This window comes from Manacus candei, unplaced genomic scaffold (genome assembly GCF_025592945.1).
Source record: "Manacus candei isolate 608988 ecotype Guabito, Panama unplaced genomic scaffold, ASM2559294v1 h1tg000003l, whole genome shotgun sequence".
In the NCBI taxonomy this organism is placed as follows: domain Eukaryota; kingdom Metazoa; phylum Chordata; class Aves; order Passeriformes; family Pipridae; genus Manacus; species Manacus candei.
In genome coordinates, this window is record NW_026138051.1 from 19,658,792 (window position 1) to 19,680,017 (window position 21,226).

Below are 21,226 nucleotides of genomic sequence, written 5' to 3' on the forward strand. Positions count from 1 at the left end.
CACAGGTGGGTTTGAATGTCTCCAGAGAGGAGAGTCCACACCCTCCCTGGGCAGTTGTTCCAGTGCTCTGCCACCCTCAACATAAAGTTCTTCCTCATGTTGAGGTGGGACTTCTTGTGTTTTGCTTTATGGTCATTGCTCCTCATCTTGTCACTGGGCACCACTGAAAAGAGTCTGGCACCATCCTCTTGGCATCCACCCTGGAGACAGTTACACAAAGAGATGAGATCCCCTCTCAGTCTTCTCTTTTTCCACAAGACTTTTTGTTCCATAACCTGTGCCAGGGGAGGTTTAGGTTGGACATTAAGAAGAAATTATTTACAAGAAGAGTGATTAGATATTGGAATGGGCTGCCCAGGGAGGTGGTGGAGTCGCTGGAGGTGTCCAAGGAATGACTGGACGTGGCACTCAGTGCTCTGGGCTGGTTGACATGGTGGTGATTGGTCACAAGTTGGACTCGATGATCTCAGGAGTCTCTTCCACCCTAAATGATTCTGTGATTCTGACACCAGGATGTGTCTTGAGCTTCGAGCAGAGGCTGCTCTCCTTGCAGGTTTCTGGTTTTGTAGAATCTTGGTGGCATTGCAGAGCTACCTGAAACAGTGACACTGTGTGCTGTGTCTCCTGCTGTCCTGTCCTCGTGTAACATAAAAAACCTGTACCGTGGAGCTGCTCAGGTCCTTGTTCTTACAGGTAAGTCCTGAAGAGATAAGGACAGCCAAAATGAGTGATTCAATGTAGATATTCCTTAACTCAGAAGACACACTTTGATGCACATATGAGCAGGGCTCTGCTTTGTCCCTAGACACCATCCTTGTTGCTTAATTTGATTTAAATGAGGTTAAATAAAACCTGCACAATGTGTTTTACTGGACTTCCATCAAATTGCTCAACAATAGCACCACTCATGGTGTGTAGAAATATGTCTTTCCACTCTCCGAGTAAAAGTAATTTATCAACAAGTGGCCCTTGTCCCTGCACCGTGGCAGGTCTTTATGAAATCTACCTTTTAAAGAAGACTGTGGTTTATACAACATGTTTCTTCATTACGAATGTACCATATTTTTTAAATGTGAAGATGCCGAAGAATGAGAAGGAAGCGTGTGGTTTGGAATAATTTGTGAAGGGGAAAGCTCTCCATTGTGCAGACACTCCTTGAAATGAATAGATCTGCATTAAACGTGTTCTTGAACTTGGCGATGGACTTCGATTTCATCCATTGTAGAGGATATTTCACCAGTGCAAGGGAAATGCGTGGAAGGGGGAACTGGGTGATTTATCCTTCTCTCTCCACCTTTGTGTTTGTCAGCCATGGAGGGGGCTTGTCCCCCTTCCCTCTCTATTTTGTTTAGGACAGGCAGTAATTGGAACACCCTCCAGCATATGGGAGGGTTTGTCTGCTGGAAGGGTTTTAATCCATATCTCCTATTTCCCCTGTGCTTTCTGGTGCCTGTCCCACGTGGACAACCTGGATGCAGCACGGCCCCTTCCCAAGCAGGGTCCTGCCCCTTTGCACCACACACTGAATCCAAATGACCACAGCTTGGTTGACCCATGGCAGTGACCAGGACCAGCCTTGGGTGAGTGTCCCTACTTGGAATCTAAGGGATGATTTTTAGTTTATCCAACTGAAACTTTTTCATTTAATTTTATTTTATTATAAATCTGAACTGACAAGTTGGAAATTAAGACAACACACTTTTCCAAACATGCTTCACTGTGTGATCTTACCTTGGAGTGGGAGTTGGTGACCCAAGTTCTCCAGACCCTGGTTGGAGGTGCTGGGATCTCACCTGCCAGTGCAGAAGGGAGAGAGATGTCCATCTTCAGCACGGGGGATGGAGACACAGACTCTCCTGGCAGGCTGTTAGGAAACAGAGGAGATGATGCTCCTCCAGGCTCTGTCAGTTTAGAGCTGGGGGAAAGCAGAGCTGCCCAGGGTTTGAGGTCAGACAATAGCACCCACATGCTCAGGGCAGACTCTTCCCCCTCTTGTCACAAAGTCCGATCTCCCTGTCTCCAGTAAAAGGATTTAGAGGCAACTTGGCATAAGAGGAATTTAAAATCTTCTCCTTATTTTGTGTCTGACAGTGTTTCCTTGGAGAGATACCTTATTTGTCAGCTGGATGAGTGGCCTTTTCCAGGTGCTGTTGACACTCACATGTTGAAGATCTGGAGCTGCAGCGGGGAGCGGGGTGTGCAGATGTGGGGCAGGGGCCTGCACCCTGGGAAAGGCCATGCCCACCACAAAACCCCTTGCTCCTCTGGAAATACTGAAACCCTAAGTCTGAAATTCCTGAAATCTGGAGTCTGGAACCACATCACTGCAGAGGGAGGAAAAAACAGGGAGGCTGCAGATTCCCAGACAGGCAAGATGAAGGCTCCAGAGCAGGCAAGCTCAGCTCAGCATTCCCTGGCGATTCTCGGTTTTCTGTCTCAGCACTGATGTTATTTTAATGCAGTTCCATGGCTGGAGTTGCTGTGATTAGCAGAGCAATTTGCGGCGCGTTCTTCAAAATTGCCAATCAATTTGAGCTCAAAATAGATGGAAGCTGCTGCAGAATCGACGGCTGCTGCCCAAAAAAGCACTGAATGGTTCATAAAGTCTGAACAGGATTTGAGGTGCCTCTGTGATGTGTGGGATCCCCAAGCTCCTGCCTTGCACCCCTTTTAATTGCAGAGTGGTGGATAAGATCGTTAAGGCTAACAGGGAATAAGGTGGTGTAGGGATTTTGTTAAATCCCTTGAAGTTGGCTGTGTCTCCTTGAGCTGCCACGGGATGTGAAGGTCACGTCCTTCCCACCTCCTTTTATCCCAGCAGTAGGCCTGGCTTTAGGAGGTTTAGAGGTAAGATTTAGAAGAGAAGCGACTTTCTCCTCCTTTAGATAATAAATGTGCACCCTGGTCATCCACTAACACTGACTTTGAGGGTAGAATGAGCTGGATTTTGTCCAGCTCAGGCCAAGAGCGTTGGCAGCGGCTGCTGGAGCTACGAGCACTGCAGGGTACAGATGGCACCGTGCAGCCACATGGATGACACTGTTCCTCCCTCATGGTGCTTCTACTGCCAAGTCAGAGCCTGTGGGCTCCATTTTCCTTTGTATTTCCCCTTTCTTCGCTGTGTGCAGAAGTCTGAGAAGAACATCAGTGTTTTGTTAGGGGAATGGAGATTTGGGGTTGAGGAGCACCGGGTGCCCATCCATCACATGCATCCTTCTCATGGAAACTGAGATGTGCTGCCCCTTGGGCAGCCTTTTAGCCAGGGACCTCCACCAGGGTGGTCCCTCCTTAAATCTTTGCATGTGTTTAAGGGTTACATGGGTGGGTGACAGTGGGGACACGAGCAAAGCCCACCTAGGAGGAAAGCCTTGAGGTTCAGCCTGTGTTGTTTTTGCAAAATCCAATGTGTGTAGTGGTCACCTGTGTCTCTGCAGGGACAGCAGGTATCCTCACACTCCTGATGGCAGAGCCAGATTCCTGCTCCAAGGCTGTTTTATCCAAGGTGAGGTGTTGGTGGTGCCGCTGTACCGTGCGATTGCCGGGCAGGGTTTGCCTTATTGCACTGCATGTCACGACTGCTTGTCTTTGAAGAGCAAACCCTGTTTTCAGCCACGGCAGGATCTGCAGAAAGTTCCAACAGATTCATTTTCATTGCAGATGATGAGTTATCCAGGATCTGGTCTTGGTTTTCCAGGGGAATCAGTATAAAACCATGAATTCTTGCTTCAGTTGGCATTTAATAGGTTGGTTTTGGTTGGGTTTTGACTTTGTCACAGTCTTACCTTTTACAGTGTGAGGCTCAGAAGTTTATCTGGAAATAAGGTGGGATTTGAACCAGTTTAAAATGGTTTTGTAGCTTTACAAAAGAGGAGTTGGAGTTTTTTGTTTGGTTTTGTTTTTTCTTAGCAGTTACATCATTGCTCCCAGTTTAGCTGGGATACTTTGGCACTGACAATGAAGTGTCCTTGAGAGGCTGGAACACGTCGCTGCTGCCTTCTGAGAAAGTTTGAAACAAGTCAGATTGTTTACTTCTGAGGAAAAAAAGGACAAAAATCTTATTTTGTGAAAAACAAAGCACTTAGCAGGGCTTGGCATTAGGTGGAGACAAACCAGCAGGCCCGGAGCATCCGGCCAAGCCGAGGTTTCCCACCCTGTTACGTCGTCCCTGCGTGAGTGCCCATTCGTGTACAGATTTTTTATTTTTACTGAAGAATTGATTTCACAGCTGCCCCAAGTGAGCAAAGCTGTGATGTATTAACTAATGTCAGGCAGAGGATGTTTACCTATTTATCTTTGCTGCGGCAGTGCCTGTAGTATTTTTTGCCTCTGTTCTGCAGGAGTCATTAAACGTTACAAACATCTCTGAGGTCCTAATGAAACAATTGCATCCACACAGCTTGATATGCAAAGTAACACCTCCAGCAAAGCCTGACAAATCCCTGCCTTTATGATTTTTTTCCTTCCCTCTATGTTCATGTGGAGGGGAAACACATTGATTTCCTGTTAGTCTAAAAAAATATATATACAAAAGGAAAATAATGGATGCTGGATAGTGGGGAGTGCGGATGGTTGTGGAACCTGCAGGGCATCGCTGGGACAGTCACACGGGCACAGTCTAAGGCTGGTGCCACATAAGGGAGGGTCCCCAGTCCCCAGGAGCTCCCAGTGGGGATGCTGTGCTGGTGGGGCTGCACGTCAGGCAACTCAGCAGGCTCTGCCATGTGGGGTGAGGAGCAGCTCTCACTGTACCTGGGCTGGTGGAAGAGAAGCCCAAACCATCAAATACCTTTTGCTTCCATTCCTAAATAGAAGAAATTTGTATCCTAGGAAAGGGTGCTGTGCATGGAAGTGTTTGTCACTCAAGTGTTTGACTTGTGTGGTGCTGGAGCTGCTTTCCTGGTGCTGTACAGCTCTGCAAGTACCAGCCCTTGGGCTAGAGCCCCTCTGCTCTGGAGCCAGGCTGGGAGACCTGGGGATGTTCAGCCTCTAGAAGAGAAGACTCCAGGGACACCTGAGAGCCCCTTCCAGAGCCTAAAGGGGCTCCAGGAGAGCTGGAGAGGGACTTTGGACAAGGGTCTGGAGTACCAGGACAAGGGGGAATGGCTTCCCACTGCCAGAGGGCAGGGTTAGATGGGATATTGGGAAGGAATTCCTCCCTGTGAGGGTGGGCAGGCCCTGGCACAGGTTGCCCAGAGAAGCTGTGACTGCCCCATCCCTGGAAGTGTCCAAGGCCAGGCTGGACGGGGCTTGGAGCAACCTGGGCTAGTGGGAGGTTCCCCTGCCCATGGCAGGGGGTTGAAACAAGATGATCTTTAAGGCCCCTTCCAACCCAAACCATTCCATGATTCTGTGCCGTGCCCAGCACTGCTGGTGGGATGTTCAGGCAGAGCCGCAGCAGCCCCGGGTTGTTCCATGTCCTTTCCCAGCTTGGCCCTTCGTCCCTCCTGCCTTGGGCAGACGGCTGCTGCCATTTGTCTGTCTCTGTGTCCCTGTGAAGCCGCGCCGGGAGCAGTGGGATCCTGTGGTGCTGTGGTGAGCTGTGGTGGTAACTCCAGGGGAGCGTTTTGGGAGTCCTGGGCTGGCTGATTGGCGTAGCAGGGTTTGAATTCTGCACTGAATATGACTAATAATCCATGACCTGGCTGTGATTATAGATGAAAGAAAGCTGATGAAGAGACCCTGCAGTGGCACAGAAAGGAATTAGCCATTGTCTAAAGCCGGGGCAGTACCGGAGCATTTGGATTTCACATCTGAGGTTCACGGGTGAATAATTCAGCACTTGAAAAAATGCTTCAGCCACAGTGTGACATCCCCACATCTTCTTTCAGTGATATCCAAGACTTTAACTAAACATTGCTTCCCAGGGAGCTGGGGCAGCTGTCCAGATATTTTTCCTCTTAAATATCAGCATTCCAGATTGTTACCTGGTTACGGCTGGAGATTTGGACCGATATCTTAGGAGCTGCAGTCTCTCTTAATGCGGGATTTTGCCTTCAGAAATAGCCTCCGGCATTTGGCGGAACCCAAAATCTTTCCAAGTAAAATTAAGAGCCGTGGCTTTAGATTTAATTGATGCTTCCATCTAATCTGGTGAACTGCTAAGGCATGTGGAGTGGGGATGGGGTTGTTTGGGAATTTTAAATAAATGAACCAGTTCTCAAAGGCAAAATGTTGGTGGATTTGTTAAATGTGAATAGGAAAGTGAAGGAAAAGTAGGCTGTGTATAAAACAGCCTTGGAAAATGGCCTGATGTTTTATATCAGGGCCCTAAAACTACATCCATTACTATTAAATCTCTGCATTTGAGTGGAAAGGGATAACCATACAGAAATGTAAGTGTTAAAGTGTTCCTACAACCTCAGCTCTGCTTCCTCCACCATATACACTAGTGTAAGTCTTTAAATAAATGATCACATATTATTCCTCAAATAATTCATCCATTTTCTGAATTATTAGCTAAAAACGGATAGTATCTTATAATTGTCATCAATTCCAACTCCTTATCGGGCCTAATAAGTTCTTTTCTCGGTGTGATAAGTGTTTTGATCATTTCCTTTTCCTACCTAGCCTGAACTTTTGAGTCAGAAGCATTCACTTCTTCAGATACACATCACGGATGAGACTGGGAAGCTATTTTACCTGGGAAGTTTGTGGTTCAGCTGTGTCAGCTGTAGGAAAGTACTCAGGAAAATGTGCCTAAGTCAGTAGGTACCACATGGTTTCCCCAGGTGTAAGTCACTTTAGATGTGCCCTGCCTGGCAGACTCACTACACCGAGGTGGTCTCTGGGAAAAGTGGTGGTGGTGGTGATGATGATGATGTATTTAAGAGTTGCTACCTACTTGTGTAGTTAAAGGTTTTAAAAGCAAAAGCCAATGAGCAGAAGTAACCCCAGCTTTGTACTCTGGAGATAAAAGTACAGGCTTTCCTTTCCAAGGAATATGCAGGAATTGCATCAAACTGAAAGTTTAAAAAGGAAATTGTATGGAAGGGCCCATCTGCTGTCAGTGTAGTCATTTATATGTACCTAGAAAGGAAAAATCCGTATAAAACTTCGAGTTGTTCAGGAATGTTCAAAAGATCTGGCTAGAAACTTGGATGTAAGATTCCACATTCCTGTGGAATGTCATCCTTTTTTTTCCAGGATCTCTCCCCATTGTCTCTTTTCTGGCAATCCCATTCCCTTAGCTCCTTGGAGCTGACAATGGCCCATGATTTAGCACATGGCCTGTCCCTGCCCATGCCAGGAGGTTGGTTTAGACAAGGTTTAAAGTCCCTTCCAACCCAAACCATTCTGGGATGCTGTGTGCCACAGTAAGGGAAAAGAATCCTTCTCTGTGTGAGCAGCTCCTTCTTCCCTAGGGGATAACACGCTGTGTTGTGTCCAGAATGACCATCCTGGAGAGGAGGGGCAGTGAAGGAGCCCGGTTGGGCAGAGCTCTCCTGGCTTTTCCCATAGGAGCTTCCACCCACCACATCTGGGCACTGTGGTCTGACAGGGTCAGGAGCCCCCAGTCTCCACCAGGAGCAGGAATTATCCATACAGAGGTCCCTGGGCCAGTTCTTTGTCTAAAACCCTTCGTCCTCGTGCTCCAGCTTCATTCCTTCCTGTGCCTAAGCCAAGCACTCCGTTGTTTGGTTTCCTATCTGTGCTTTCATGACAATTATGTGTACTTTAGAAATTAACACTTTTTATCCTGACTCCACGTCAGCTAATTGCTAATAAGAGACGAACGAGATCTGTTAAAATTTCTTTTTTCCTATAAAATTTCTAATTTGAAGATATTGGAAAAGAGAAATGTTTACCCCACTAGGGTTACTGCAAATATCCTGATGAGCTTTCATATTCTCCTCTGGTACCAGCTTAATTACCCTCTTTAGTCCAAACTTTAATATATTACAAATTTGTACAGAAAAAAATTTCCTCTTCTCTTCCTTCTTTTTTTCTTTTAAACCTGGTGTTCTTTTTTTAAACCTTTTTTAATGGGGACAAGAAGAGAATATTTCTAGTAGGAAACCTTGAGAAATCTAAAAAACAGGTAATGGTAAAGTTTAGGACTAAGTCTTTTCTTCAGCATATCCCTGTGAAAACCATCTCCTCGTGCTGTTCTGGCTGCATATTAATCCATATCTTCAAACAGAATTTTACACACCCTTTTTCAGCTGAGTTATTTGATAAATGCAGTGTGTGAGGGACTGTGAAACATCCCCTTTCTTCATCAGCTTCTGTAATCTTACTGCACTTGACCTTGGTCTCTCATATTTCCAGATGAGGTTCATAGGAAGAGTTTGTTAAGCTTTTCTGATGCTGCCTTGTCAACGGACCCGTAAATACTGCAGAAGAAAGAGAATTTGGTTAATAAGTTCATTTAAATGAAGCAATTCTGCCCATCAAGAAATCTCCATCCCGAACTATTCTTTAATAGCTTTTGTTATTTTAGACCACACTGGTGTATAATTAGCTTTGGAGAGTCCTCCAAAGTGTTTTTGTAAGGTTAATACCCCAGGATCGTGCTGAATTTTCAACATTTGCAGATTTATGAGAGCTGGAGTTTTTCATCATTCCAGCCCAATTTTCTCAGAAATTCGGGCCCTTAACATTTCTGATTTATCTTAACTTTATCTCCAGAGATGGAGTGAAAATGACATGCTTGGAATACAGTTGCTTTTAAGGAGGAAAGGCAAAAAGCAACATTATGGGCAATGTTGGGCATCTTTGCTACTCAAAGGGAGCTTTGAAAAGAGATGGAGACAGGGAGATAGGACAAGGGGGAACAGCTTTAAACTGACAGAGGGGAGATTTAGATCAGGTGTTAGGAGGAAATTTCCCCTGAGTGGGTGGGGAGGCCCTGGCACAGGTTGCCCAGAGAAGCTGTGGCTGCCCCATCCCTGGAAGTGTCCAAGGCCAGGTTGGACGGGGCTTGGAGCAACCTGGGCTAGTGGGAGGTGTCCCTGCCCATGGCAGGGGGTGGAATGAGATGGGCTTTGACATCCCTTCCAACCCAAACCATCCTGGGTTTCTGTGATTCTGATAATGAGAAATGTTTTTACTTTTGGCTGTCACAGCTAAGTGCAGACTTTGGTCTGCATTCTCTCTCATTTTCAGGAGATGGAAATCTCCCCCTCTGTTTCCCAGTGCTTTTCAAAACTGTGCAGCTGGTAACGCTAATTAGTGCTTCATTTCCTTCCACTTCTATAAAATATGAGAGAATGACCAAAAAGAAACACAGCAACTCTTCTTAATCCTCCCTTGCTCATGTAACCAGGAATTCTCTTTATGCTTCTCCACCCTAAAATCGGGTGCACTCTGAAACCCCTGTGGGTCCACCTGGGCTCCTGTGTTTCCTCACCCTTTTTGTTCCCAGGGGAATAGTCACCCTGTCCCATGTGTAATTCATCCCACCTTTGGTAAAAAGGGATATTTGTTTCTTCCCTACCTGAATCACCAAGGTTCTGACAGGTTCTTGATCACCCCCAGTCCCTGGGGATGTGGTGTGGAGCTGTGCTCATCCGAGGCCAATGTCCTTTGGTTTTGGCCTCAGACTGTCCTTTTCCCTCCCATTTTCTGTGTTCTCCATGGACTTGTTCTCCATGGAGAACTTGAACTTGTTTTTTTCCCCACAAGGTTCCCCCTCTCTCCAATAATTCTTCACTGATTCTTCTCTTTCTTGTTTTTCATTTTGCTTCTCTCCTCCTCTGGATGTAGCAGCTCTCCCTTCCCTAACACGGGACAGTATTATGCTGAAATACTCCATATTTCAGGCGTTCCCTCACGCGTTTCAGCTTCTCCAGGATTTTAATTGCCACCTTTTTCCCTTTATGATACACTGCTGCTCTTGATGTCTGGGAATACATTTACAGAGAAAGCTCCTTCTGTATTTAACATGTGCTTTGTCAGGAAGGCTGTAATTTTGTTCACTTCCTTCCTTTTTCCTTAAAGTTGTTTGTGACAGTTCTTGAAACGCTCACACCTTATGTCCTCCCAGAGTAAGGTCAGAAACTGTCATTTATTTCAGTGCTGGCTTTAAATAGTATGTTCTTAATGTCATATCTGAGGGTCTGGTGGAGTTGGGGCTTGGGCTCTGCAGTAATTGTTGCATCTGCTTTCAGCTGAGGAAAAGTGGAGGCTTGCTATGAATATTAACAACTCATCCATCCTTTACACCTTCTGGGAACACACTAGTTCTGAAACTGTTTCTTCTTTTCATGGGTTTGTGTTTTCCATTTTCTCTGCAAACTCTTTTTTTTCCCAACTTTATTTCCCACCCCCGGATTTATTCCTAATTGGAGGCTTTTATCTGTATTTATACCTGAACCTATTCTCAGCTAACGTTGGCTTGATCAGATATTACATTCTCGAAGGGTTTTAGGTGTCTCACTGCTGGGATTGACCCACAAAACCCTTTGTTTCCTATTTCTCCCATGTGCTCGCCATCCTTGATAGGAAAATCCCAGGGAACTGATGGGAGATATGATTTCCTTGTAAGATTTTCTTGGGAATATAGCTTTGAAACCAGAACCCTCAATTCTGACGTCTTTTTGATAGACTGGACCAGCACTTCATGATGGCAGAGTGGGAGGATGATTTCACAATGTACTTTTCCTTAGGAACTTCACCTTTCCAGCCCTGTCAGTTCTGGAAACTTGGAGTACTCTGAATGTTTTTCTTATCATGGTGCTGGGCAAAATTCATAGATCCTTGATCTAAATAGAAATGTAAAGTAATGGAAACACAGGTTTACTCAGAGAGATACCATTACAGACTTAGTAGTAAAATACATCCTCATTTGCTGGTAGGTGAAAATGTTTATCACTTCACCTGCCTGTTATCAAATTATAGTGAAAAAAACCAAGGATCAAATGGAATCCCTAGAATAAAAGGGATTGGGGAATTTCAGAATCTGATAGGAAAACAGCACCATTCAGGTCAGTGAACGACCATTGCTCTGGTGGGTTCTGGTGCTGCCCCACTTCTTTCTCCATGGGAAGTTCCATCCTGTCTCCTGGGCTTTATCAGGACTAAAGAGGAAAAAATGGGGGGAAAAAACCCAAGAAAAAAGTCAACCAACCAACCAACCAGAAAGCTACCTGTTTGTTGTCCTGTCCAGAGGGGCAGCTGCCCACTGCAGTGCAGGAGGAGGCATGTGGTGGGATGTGGAGAGGGGCCGGGTGCTCCAGGATGGAATCCTGAGGGGAGAGAGAAGTGGCACAGGCACCTTGGGAGAGCCTGGGACCTGTTCCAATCCAATTCCTGGCCCTGAACTGTGCTCTGTGCTTGTGCAGCAGAGTTTCTGAAGTCCTGTGCAGGCAGGAGACGTCGTTGGGAGGCGCATGGCGTGTTCAGCATCCTCCCATACCATGGTGTCATGGTTTGAATCTTGTTTTCCCCCAGAGGCTAGAAAAGTGGTAGACCCCAAGGGGTGGAAACCCCTGGAAGTTTTGGAGTTCTGTCCAATGGGCGCTCCTGCAGAAATGTAAACATATCACAAGCTCACCGGAAGAGATGAGTTGTAGTTTTGGTTGTTGCAGGAGAGGTGGCCATGTTGTAGAGCCACGAGGAAGGGGCTCTGAGCCCCTCGGGCCCTCTGGGGCCTCCCAGCCCCTGGCTGGGGGCTGCAGGGACCTGGAACAGCATAAAGCTGGGCTAGGTGCCTGTGGTTATGCCGGGAGATGTTTTCTCCATGGGCGCAGAGCAGCAGCCGACTCTGACCAGAGAAACGGTGGCAGAGAGCCAGGATAGAACTGAAGGAGCAGCAGAAACAACATGCGGCACCAGAGAAAGGACTCCTGGAAAGAGAGCCGAAGAGAAAGAGAGCCAGCAGTCTGAGAGACAGAGTTCTGGGGGTAAGACTGTACCAGATCCCCTAAAACTCCCTTGAGACCCCTCTTGGAGAAGAGGGACATGGACTCCTATTTAGGAGAAGAGTTTTAGACATGCAGCACCAGAGTGAGAGAGGAGCTGAGAAGCTCAGAGCGTCCCGTAGCTGGACCGGGACGGCCAGAGGAATGCGGGGGGAGTTGACCTTGGCTCCCCCCTTGCACTGCTGCCACGGTGGCAGCCTGAGAGACAGGGCACAGAGGCCCTGCAAGGAGCTGAGTCTCCTGGAGATACCAGACCGTCACGAAGACCCCCCTGTGTCTTCGTGATATGACGTGGTGATACGACCTTGTCTGGGGTTACGAAGCCCACGGAAGACCCCTCGGTTGGAGGCGATGGGGCCGAGAGAGGCTTGAATACCTCCCTCGTGGATGCTGGCAGAAAGCCAGCTATCAGCTGCTGCATGTGGAGAAGACAGACAGACTGCTGCCTCAGAAGATGCTGCTGTTCAAAGACTGAAAGGGATCTGCCCTTCTTTCCCTCCTGGACTATTATTTGGAGGGGAGAAGAGATCTGATCCACTGTAAAATACTATATGTCATGGTAGAGATAGTTGTGATCATGTGTATAATGTGATATGGTATTTATTTGTACAGTCATTGTAATATATTCCCTTTCCCCCACTTTGGGTCTGGTGTGTGTTTTGTCTGGAAAAGCCCATCTCACATTAGGTTGAGATGTGGGAGGGGGAATGGAGCTAGGGAATTGGATTTGGGGACTATCTCAAACCATGACACATGGGTAGAGCTGAATTCTCTCTTACTATTACTCCACTGACTGTAAATATCTCGGAGACATTTACATGGTATTTCTTTTTAAGTGTATAATGTTTTCATTCAAAAGTATCACAATTCTTAAAAGACCTGTCAGAGGCTCTGACATGTAATTAATTTCTCTAAAGCTCTTTTTTTGAAAGATACAACTGCATATATAGAACACCTGCGCTTATTCACAATTCTGCAGGGAAAAACGCCACCACTTCTTCTTCCCTTTCTTCCCCCACTTCTCCATAAAATGATTCTCCTTCATTTTGGATACTCCCTCTCCATCTCCCCTCATGATCTACAACACTCAGGATGTAAAAGCTGTGTGTAAATAGGAGCTGGCACGTCGGGGTTGGTCTGGGTGTGTGTGACCTTTTGTTTATTCAGCTCGAAGCCGAAACACTCTCATGACTTTAATTACAGAGCAGGTTCTGCTGATGCATGATCCCGGCCATCTAATAGAGTTCCCATGTGTGTAGGTGGGCTTTCAGTCAGGCTCGTGGGCAGGTTATTTTTAACTTGTCGGGGTTTTTTTCCTCCTCTGCTTGTGAGGAGAGTATTGAGCTTCAGTGGTATAATGGTGGTGCCCAGGAAATGGGAATCAGAGATGTTCAACTAGCAGTGGATAAATATCAATGGATAGACAGACAGACAGATAGCCAGATAAACAGATAGAGTCCTCAAGGGGGGAAATCTCTCCATCAGGTCCCTTGGCACAATTTCTCCTTGAATTGGCACTGGGGAGCTGGGGAGGCCCAGGAGGATGTCGTCTCCCCATGGCACCTCTGACAGCAGCGAAGTGATGGACCTGTACACTTTGTAAACATCCTTCAGAAAAGCTGCACCAATACTGGGGGGAAATGAGCATTTTTTGGCTGAGAAAGAAACAAAGCAACTTGTTGCTCTCTTTGTAGAGGACAGGCATTTGAGCAGATGCATTTTTCTCATTGTAGAAAATGGTGGCATTTCCCCTTTTGTCTCTGTAAAATTAATGTTAGTAGGAACATGCTTAAATCCAGGAGTGGACATAAGGTCCATCGTTTACTTGACTGGAGGTGAATGTGGGAACATGTCCAGAAGTTTGAGCTTTGCAATTTGGGTGTTTCCTTCTCTGTTACAGGTGAACAACCAGCACCTCTTGCTTTCGTTTCCTACAGGGAGCATAAGAAACCCGGTGGCAGAGGGTTGGAAGAAAATGATCTTTGAGGTTCCTTCCAACTCTGAAATTTTATGATTCTATGAATTTCTAGAACAAGAAATAATCTGGTTTTACTCCAAGGTAGTGATGAAGGGAAGTTCCACCAGGATATTGCTGTATGTTGGGAGCAGTGGGAGCTACTGGGGGCCTCAGCTGGGACGTTGCCTTTCAGTCTCCGACCACGTCTGCCACCACATCAGCAACACCAACACCCATAAACCTTCTCGAGGATCATGTGGAGTTTTAAAACAGAACAAAAACATGCTTTGGGTTTCTTGGCTGCCTGGGCTGAAGGACACCTCCTCAGAGGCAGCAGGAGGTTCACAGCAGAGGGTCTGTTTTGGTGCTGTGTTTCTGTTTTTTCCAGAGGTGTGCACATGGCCTGGTCACTAGCAGCCTTTGTGCAGCCCTGTTAGCACAAGCAGTGGGAAAATTGACAGGAATCATGAGGAATGGAGAATTTTCTCAGTTGTGATGCAGAAGGTTTTTTGAGGCACTTGCAGTCTGACTTGAGTCATGGTTCTGAAAGGGATTTCTCCAGGTCACCAAGCCCTGGATATTGTTGTCACGGGCAGTCCCGTCCTTCTGTCCCTTAATTTGTCCGTCTTGTGCTTAAAACTGTTTGGATTGTTGTTTAGCTCCACTGTTTGCTTTCTGTGACTTCTTCCCTTTGATCTCCTTTCTTAGCCAGTGCCTTCTCTGTCGTGCCAGCTGTGATCTTAGCAGACCAATGCCCTGAACTACGTGGTGCAATCAACAAAAGTCCTTCTGAATTCTTCCCTACGACTGAACCCACTGTGCCTGTCCTTGAAGCACAGCCAACCCTGCTGTGCTCCTGTCTCCTCCTCCTCCAGAGACCTGGAGTTCATCTGACTCCATGTCTTTGACCATCGCCTTCCGCCCGCCATCCTCTTCCTCCATCCACTCTAACTCCAGTCAAGTGCATAAACTTCAAGCTGGTGACTGATTTTCCTCCTGCCAGCACTTCATAGCAGCGTGACCCAGCCGTGCCTCTCTTCAGTGGCCTGACACTGTCTGAAATACATATTCTCTCCCTTTTATACTTCAGTCTGTGTTCTGTGCTCTCCTGCTACCCAGTGTATTCTCTGCCCATCACCTTTATCCCCCAGACCTCTCCTGGTTTAGTTTTTCTTCCCAGGGACCCAGCTGTTCTCCTCCTCTTTGTTATCCCCAGCCTTCTGTTCTTGTTCTGCATCACGTCAAGCCCCTTTGTCAGCTTTTCTTTCCCAGTCGCTGCTGTTTGTCCCCGTCCCTCTTGGGATCTCACCTTCCATGGTCTCACTGCTCCCAAAGGTGCCCTTATTCAGCAGGTCTTTGAAAACTCAGATTGTCTCATTCACACTTCATGTCTGTCTGACCATACGTGAAGATGCCCCGTCTGGACCCATCTCAGTTCTTTCCATCTTGTTTCTGCAGCTCAGCTCTGCTCTCTGAGTCGAGGAAAATAGTTGTCCACAAGCACATCCCCTTTGTTCTTACATTTCATTGTCTCCGCTGTCTAGTCCAGCCTTTGGATCTCATCCACCAGAAACATCCCTCATGCGCTTCCCTCCCCCTTGTGCACACCCATCCCAAAAAATAATAATACCAGGAGATTAAAAGTCTGTAAACTCTCTTTTTTTGTGCCTCTGTTTGCTTGGCTGCCTTGCTTGCCCCCTCTGTCTGTTGCCCAGGTGAGCCCTGCTCTCTCCCTGAAGGTTGGCCCTTGAGTATCCATCAGAGCCAAGGAAAGGCAGACGCCTTCCTCATGGACCTGTTTGCAAACCAGTCAGACCACCGACCCCATGGACTGAAAGAGCAAGAGAGGAGCAGGCAGAGGCATGGAAACCATGTGTGGGACCCTGCTCCCTCCTCCCCTGGTGGAAATCCCTGCAGGAATAGGATGGCACCATCTTATTCTTTCAGATGCTTGGGACTTTCCTTGGGGAGCTCTCTGGTGGTTTGTGTTGATGCTGTTGCTTTCTCCCTGGAGATGTTTTGTGTGCTGGAAGTGACAAATTTACAGTATTAGAGAATTATTGTTCCTGCTTTTGTCCTGTATTTTATTCACTGCAGACCATTACTGTAACATGGCTATGATGGTGTTATGGGGTGAAAAGAGGCCACCTGTGGCATTTTGCACCAAATCACTGTAAACCAGGACACTCAGCAAAAATTGGGTCAGCAGAGAGGATGGTGATGCTTCTGGGCTTAGAGCTGCAGGTCTCAGCTCATTGTACTGATAAACAGAGACTTGACTTGTAAGATGAACCTTTCTACAGCAACCCTGGATCAACCTTCACCCCTCAACCTGCTCCCTGGGGGTTAAACATTGACCAGGGAGGAAAAATTCCATAGTGTCCTGATGTGCATTATATATTTAGATACTTGAAATGTTGCCACGTGGATATACTGTGGATATAAATCTCATTAAATATTTAAATGGTGATCATACTCCACATCCTTTCTAGGACTGAGGCTGTTCTCATGGTAAGGCCTTTCCCCTTTTACTTTGCATGACTCCAGGGAGACCTAAGAGCCTCTTCCAGGGCCTAAAGGGGCTCCAAGAAGACTGGAGAGGAACTTTGGACAGGGACACAGAGTGACAGCAAAAGGAGGAATGGCTTCCCACTGCCAGAGGGCAGGGTTAGATGGGATATTGGGAAGGAATTCTTCCCCATGAGGGTGGGCAGGCCCTGGCACAGGCTGCCCAGAGAAGCTGTGGCTGCCCCATCCCTGGAAGTGTCCAAGGCCAGGTTGGATGGGGCTTGGAGCAATCTGGGCTAGTGAAAGGTGTCCCTGCCCATGGCAGGGGGTGGAACAGGATGGTCTGTAGGGTCCCTTCCAGCCCAAACCATTCTGGGATACCTCAGGCAGCAACCAGCCCCTTCCCCTGCAGCCACACTGGTCCATGTGGTCTCTGGTCTCCTGAGAATCCTCTGATTCTCCTGAGGCTTATGATATTTTATTAATATTTTCATTAATAGATATTTTAAAAACTTAATTTATTAATATTTATATTAATTAATATACATTTAATAGGCAGGAGATATTATCAGGGAGGCACAGAGCTGTAGCCTGTCACTGGAAGACGCAGAGCAGCTTTCACACTCAGACATTAATCTCCTCCAAGCTGCATGGAGATAACTCTGATCTGTGCTCTGGCTTTTCGAGCTGCTCCTGTTCCAACACGACAGTGATGCTGCAGCTTTACTGGCCGTGGTGGGAGCTGGGGTGTGGGGAGGGGGCAGGAGAGGGGTCTTACCACAGCAAACTGCCCGGCATGGAAGGCTTTGAAATGGGGATTTGCATCAAAGGAAAACTCTTGGGGTTAGTTAAATATTCCTCTAAATATGTAAAGGAATGGAGTTACTGATGCTTGTTATTCTTATCTTACTCTCGGTGTCACAACATCTTTACGTTCAGCGAAGGTTTCACTTACTAAGGCGGTTGTAAAGATTTCACGTTAATTAAGAGGACTTCACTGCAAATCTGAATATGAATGAAGTTTGGCTGCTGAACCCCAGGCCAGTGAGTACAGTGGGAACAGCAGACATTGACAAATGTTGATTTAAAAAAAAAAAGGCAACCAAAAACCATAAAAACACCTAAACCAGTGCTTGAATCTTGTACCTGTTCTGTGAGAGAGAAAAAATTGAGTTTGAGTTGCCAGAAGAAAATAAATAGATTTTGACTTGAATTTGTAGTCAAAGAGGTGAAATTCTGTCTGTCAGAGCACTGATGAGGGTCCTGTGCCACCAGAGCCCAGGGTTCAGACACATCACTCTGGCACAGCTGCTCCCTCTCCACAGGCAGAGTTTCAGTGGGTGGGCGGATCTTCAATGGAGGACGGGGAAAATTCTGGGCTTGATCCTGATCTCATTGCTTTGATGAAGTCCCATCAAGTCCAGTCAGCCTTGACTGGTGGTCATTCACTTGAGGTGGAGCTTCACCCTGTGGGGACAGTGCAGGCAGTTGTAGGGGCCTGGGGAACGAGGCTTCTGAGGGTGGAGCTCTCATGATGAAGAGACTAGAAACATTTTTTCCCCAACACCTGCTTTTTTGGGGGAGTTTTTCACAGCTGGCAGCACTTGGAAGAGCAGTAGCTGAGAGCTAGGGCAAGCAGTTGTCACTTGGGTATCTGCGTTTCTCTTCCAACTCCAGTGCAGAGTTGCTGTTGATGAAGTGGGGTGAGTCCTCCTCTCTTCATCTCTCCACTCATCCCTCTGGAGATGGGTGAGCTCACCTGGCTGGACAGGGCTGACGCGCCTTTGCAAAGCGGTTTCGGGCGATGTGAAAGGTGCTGCAGAGGTGCCAAGCACTGCCCCACCTTCTAGGGAAGGGCTTTGGGGGAGGAAATGGTGATACACAACATTTTAACTTTACTGGAATACATTGGACTTGGCTTTTGGAGTGGAAAGTGACAATCCAAGAGCCTAAATAAATCGGGGTAGGGGCAGCATGTGAGGTGGTGTGGGGGTGTTTTATTGTGTTTTATTGTTGTTATTTTTTATTCACGGTTCCTTGAGCCAGTCCTGGGAATTGCACTGACTGTGGTTATGTTTCTGGAAATGTGCAGGTTGGCCAGATGCAGTGGGGCATGGAGTGAACAGAAAGAGGTTAAATTGATGGATGACCAACAAGAGCAGGATTGTGCCTCAGAAGACCAAGAAACTATCCTGATTAATGGGGTGAAAGAAAATGGTAAGGAACTTAATTATGGTACATGAGGGAGCAGCGACAACTTGCAAGCCAACTTATTTTCCTAATTCCTTCTGTGTGTTTAATTTTAGCAGTTTGTGGGTATCTCTGCAATGTGGAGCAGTGAGGTAAATGGGTGTTTTCTGCACAGGTGTCACTCCTGCCATGAATCTACACCTTTTTAGGTCTTAACAAGTACTGCTTTTGCCTGTGCATGGATGTGGCTGGAAATGCTTCTGTGCACATACAGTTTGAATTAGAGACTTTAGTTTGGTTTCTTAGGGGGAAAAAAATCATCCAGGACTGTGTAGCCCCTTAGTATGTTGGGAATCTTTCCCTCTCTCAGCAGTTATAAACCCACTACCCAATATTAGCAAAATTTAACTGGAGGATACTTAGTCCCTACAAGGTGGGGCCAATTACAGATTGGGTAGAAGAAGCAAACCAGGATGGTTTGTTTCCCATGGGAAGGCAAGCTTGACTTTTGAGCTTGCATAACCTCTCTTCTGCACACACAGTGGTGCCACTGGGAACCACCAAGTCATTCCAGCTGTCACTGGCTTTGGAGAGGAAGGATCAACCCCTTCCAGCAGCCTGCCCAAAATGCCCAACTTTGTATCTATTCCATTGATTCCAGACTTGCTTTCAAAATAACTAATCAGAAGTAACAGTGCTCAGCTGTCTGAAACCCTGATTGAAATAAATGCGCCTCTGAGCAGTTTCTCAGGTCATGTGGACTGTAGTCACTGGCCACAGTAAATGCAGAGGGGAGGCAGAGCCTGACATTTTCACTCTCCAAGCATTTTTTCTGTTTAATTTCATGGCTTTTTACATTTTCTATTGGCCTATAAATCTTGAGATGTATATTTATTTATATATAAATTTGATCCTGTTAGATATCAAGGGTTGTCTGACACATTGTATGTTCAGGTCCTTCTGTCAGCTTCAAACAAGGTGTGTGGAGACAAATGTTGTTCTTGTCCATTACCAAAAACCTGGAGCAACGCCAGACACACAGGTGTCCGTGGGGACCCTGCAGCACGTGCTGGTGGTATAATTTGGGAGGTTTCTGTCTCCTTCCTGACTACACACAGTAAATCCACAGCTGCTGGAGCTGCTGAAGCTGCAAGGGGATTTTCTAGCCATGATCTCCTTGTCTGATCCCATGGACAGTAAAATCAGTGCTTCCCTGCTCAGTAAGGAGGGGTGATTTCTAGAACCTGATACCACATCCATGGTATTCAACTAAACAGGGCTTAAAAAGTGCTTTAATTAGACATAGAATCACAGAACAGTTTGGGTTGGAAGGGACCCTAAAGCCCATCCAGTCCCACCCCCTGCCATGGGCAGGGACACCTCCCACTATCCCAGGTTGCTCCAAGCCCTGTCCAACCTGGCCTTGGACACTCCCAGGGATGGGGCAGCCACAGCTTCTCTGGGTAACCTGTGCCAGGGCCTCCCCACCCTCACAGCCAGGAATTCCTTCCCAATATCCCATCTAAACCTCCCCTCTGTCAGTTTAAACTTCCAGTTTAAACCTTGGTGTGTAGGAGTTGGTGCTGAATCCAAAGCAGTGAGCCAGCACTCTGGTGCCACCACCTCCCCTTGCCCATGTGCTTTTGGGTGGATGTTGAGTTAAACTAGGAAGAGTGTTTTTGCCTCTCAGCTTTCTCTGTGTGAGCTGTACTCTTTTGGAGCATCAGTTGAACATACGCCTGACTTTAGGCCAATACGGAGCCCTAGAAAATCAAGTTTTGGCATTTGTATTTCAAAAGAGTTAAGTTCACTCACACAAGTATAAACCTAAAGAAACACCCAGAGACAGTTTATTTTATATAATAGCAGCTCTGCCTATTGACTGCAGCATTCCAGATTGAATTTCAGCTTTCTGCCTCCCCCTTCTTTGAGTCTTACAGCATTCACAGACATTCTTCTTTTATCCTCAAATTTTCCATGCTTCCTGTCAGCTCCAAGCTGATTTTTATTTTATTTTACTTCTGAAGTGGAACTGCACTGGTTAATTTGTTTTGGTGCTTAAGGAAAAAGATACCACCTCTGCATTTCTCATCTGAAAACTGGTGGGAGGGACTCAAAAATCAGCTTTTTTATTTATTTCTTTTTTTTTTTTAACCCTTTTCAAGCAAGCCAGGCTGGTCTTTTACAAGTCGTGCATGTCGAAGATGCTTACATTGCACTTCTGGTTGGATTTATGGAGTCTTTGGAAAGTGGTTTAAAGTCCTCAGAGCACTGGGTGGTTCTGGCTGCAGCTTGTACTTTGGGCTTCACTGGTGGAGTCCATCCCTAAGGCCCTCACAGCACAAAACTGCTTTGGGGATGGGATTGGGGGATTTCTGATCTCCTCTAAGTTTTACACTTGGCACGGGCAGGAATCCCACTCCTTCCATCACATCCTGTTCCTTTCCATCCTGCCCACTTGCTCTGCTCGGTGGGTTTTCCATCATGGCCATGGTACATGTGCCTACACAGACCTTCCCTTCCCAGACTGCCAAAGATTCAAGAGACTTGCTTTCCTTTGAGTTGGGAATAAAAGCACTTGTGGAGGGGTTGCAGCAGCCAAATCCCTTTGGATACCCCATTTAATGCCATATCCTAGTGCTCTGGTTGTGGTTTAAAGCGTTTGTCCCTCCTTGGAAAGCCTCGTTGCTTCCATTCTCCTGCCTCTGCC

General features: G+C 46.7%; 1 protein-coding gene across 5 annotated transcripts in view; it reads left to right on the plus strand.

The window, feature by feature from the left end:
- The window catches only part of NEXMIF (neurite extension and migration factor), a 174,517-nt gene that overhangs the window by 140,198 nt on the left and 13,093 nt on the right, over positions 1 to 21,226 (plus strand). For all 5 annotated transcript variants that reach the window (XM_051790275.1, XM_051790254.1, XM_051790243.1 and 2 more), the window contains one exon: positions 18,419 to 18,543. In XM_051790275.1, coding sequence (XP_051646235.1) covers positions 18,468 to 18,543 — 76 coding nt within the window. In that variant the 5' untranslated portion in view covers positions 18,419 to 18,467. The remainder of the gene's footprint in view (positions 1 to 18,418; positions 18,544 to 21,226) is intronic.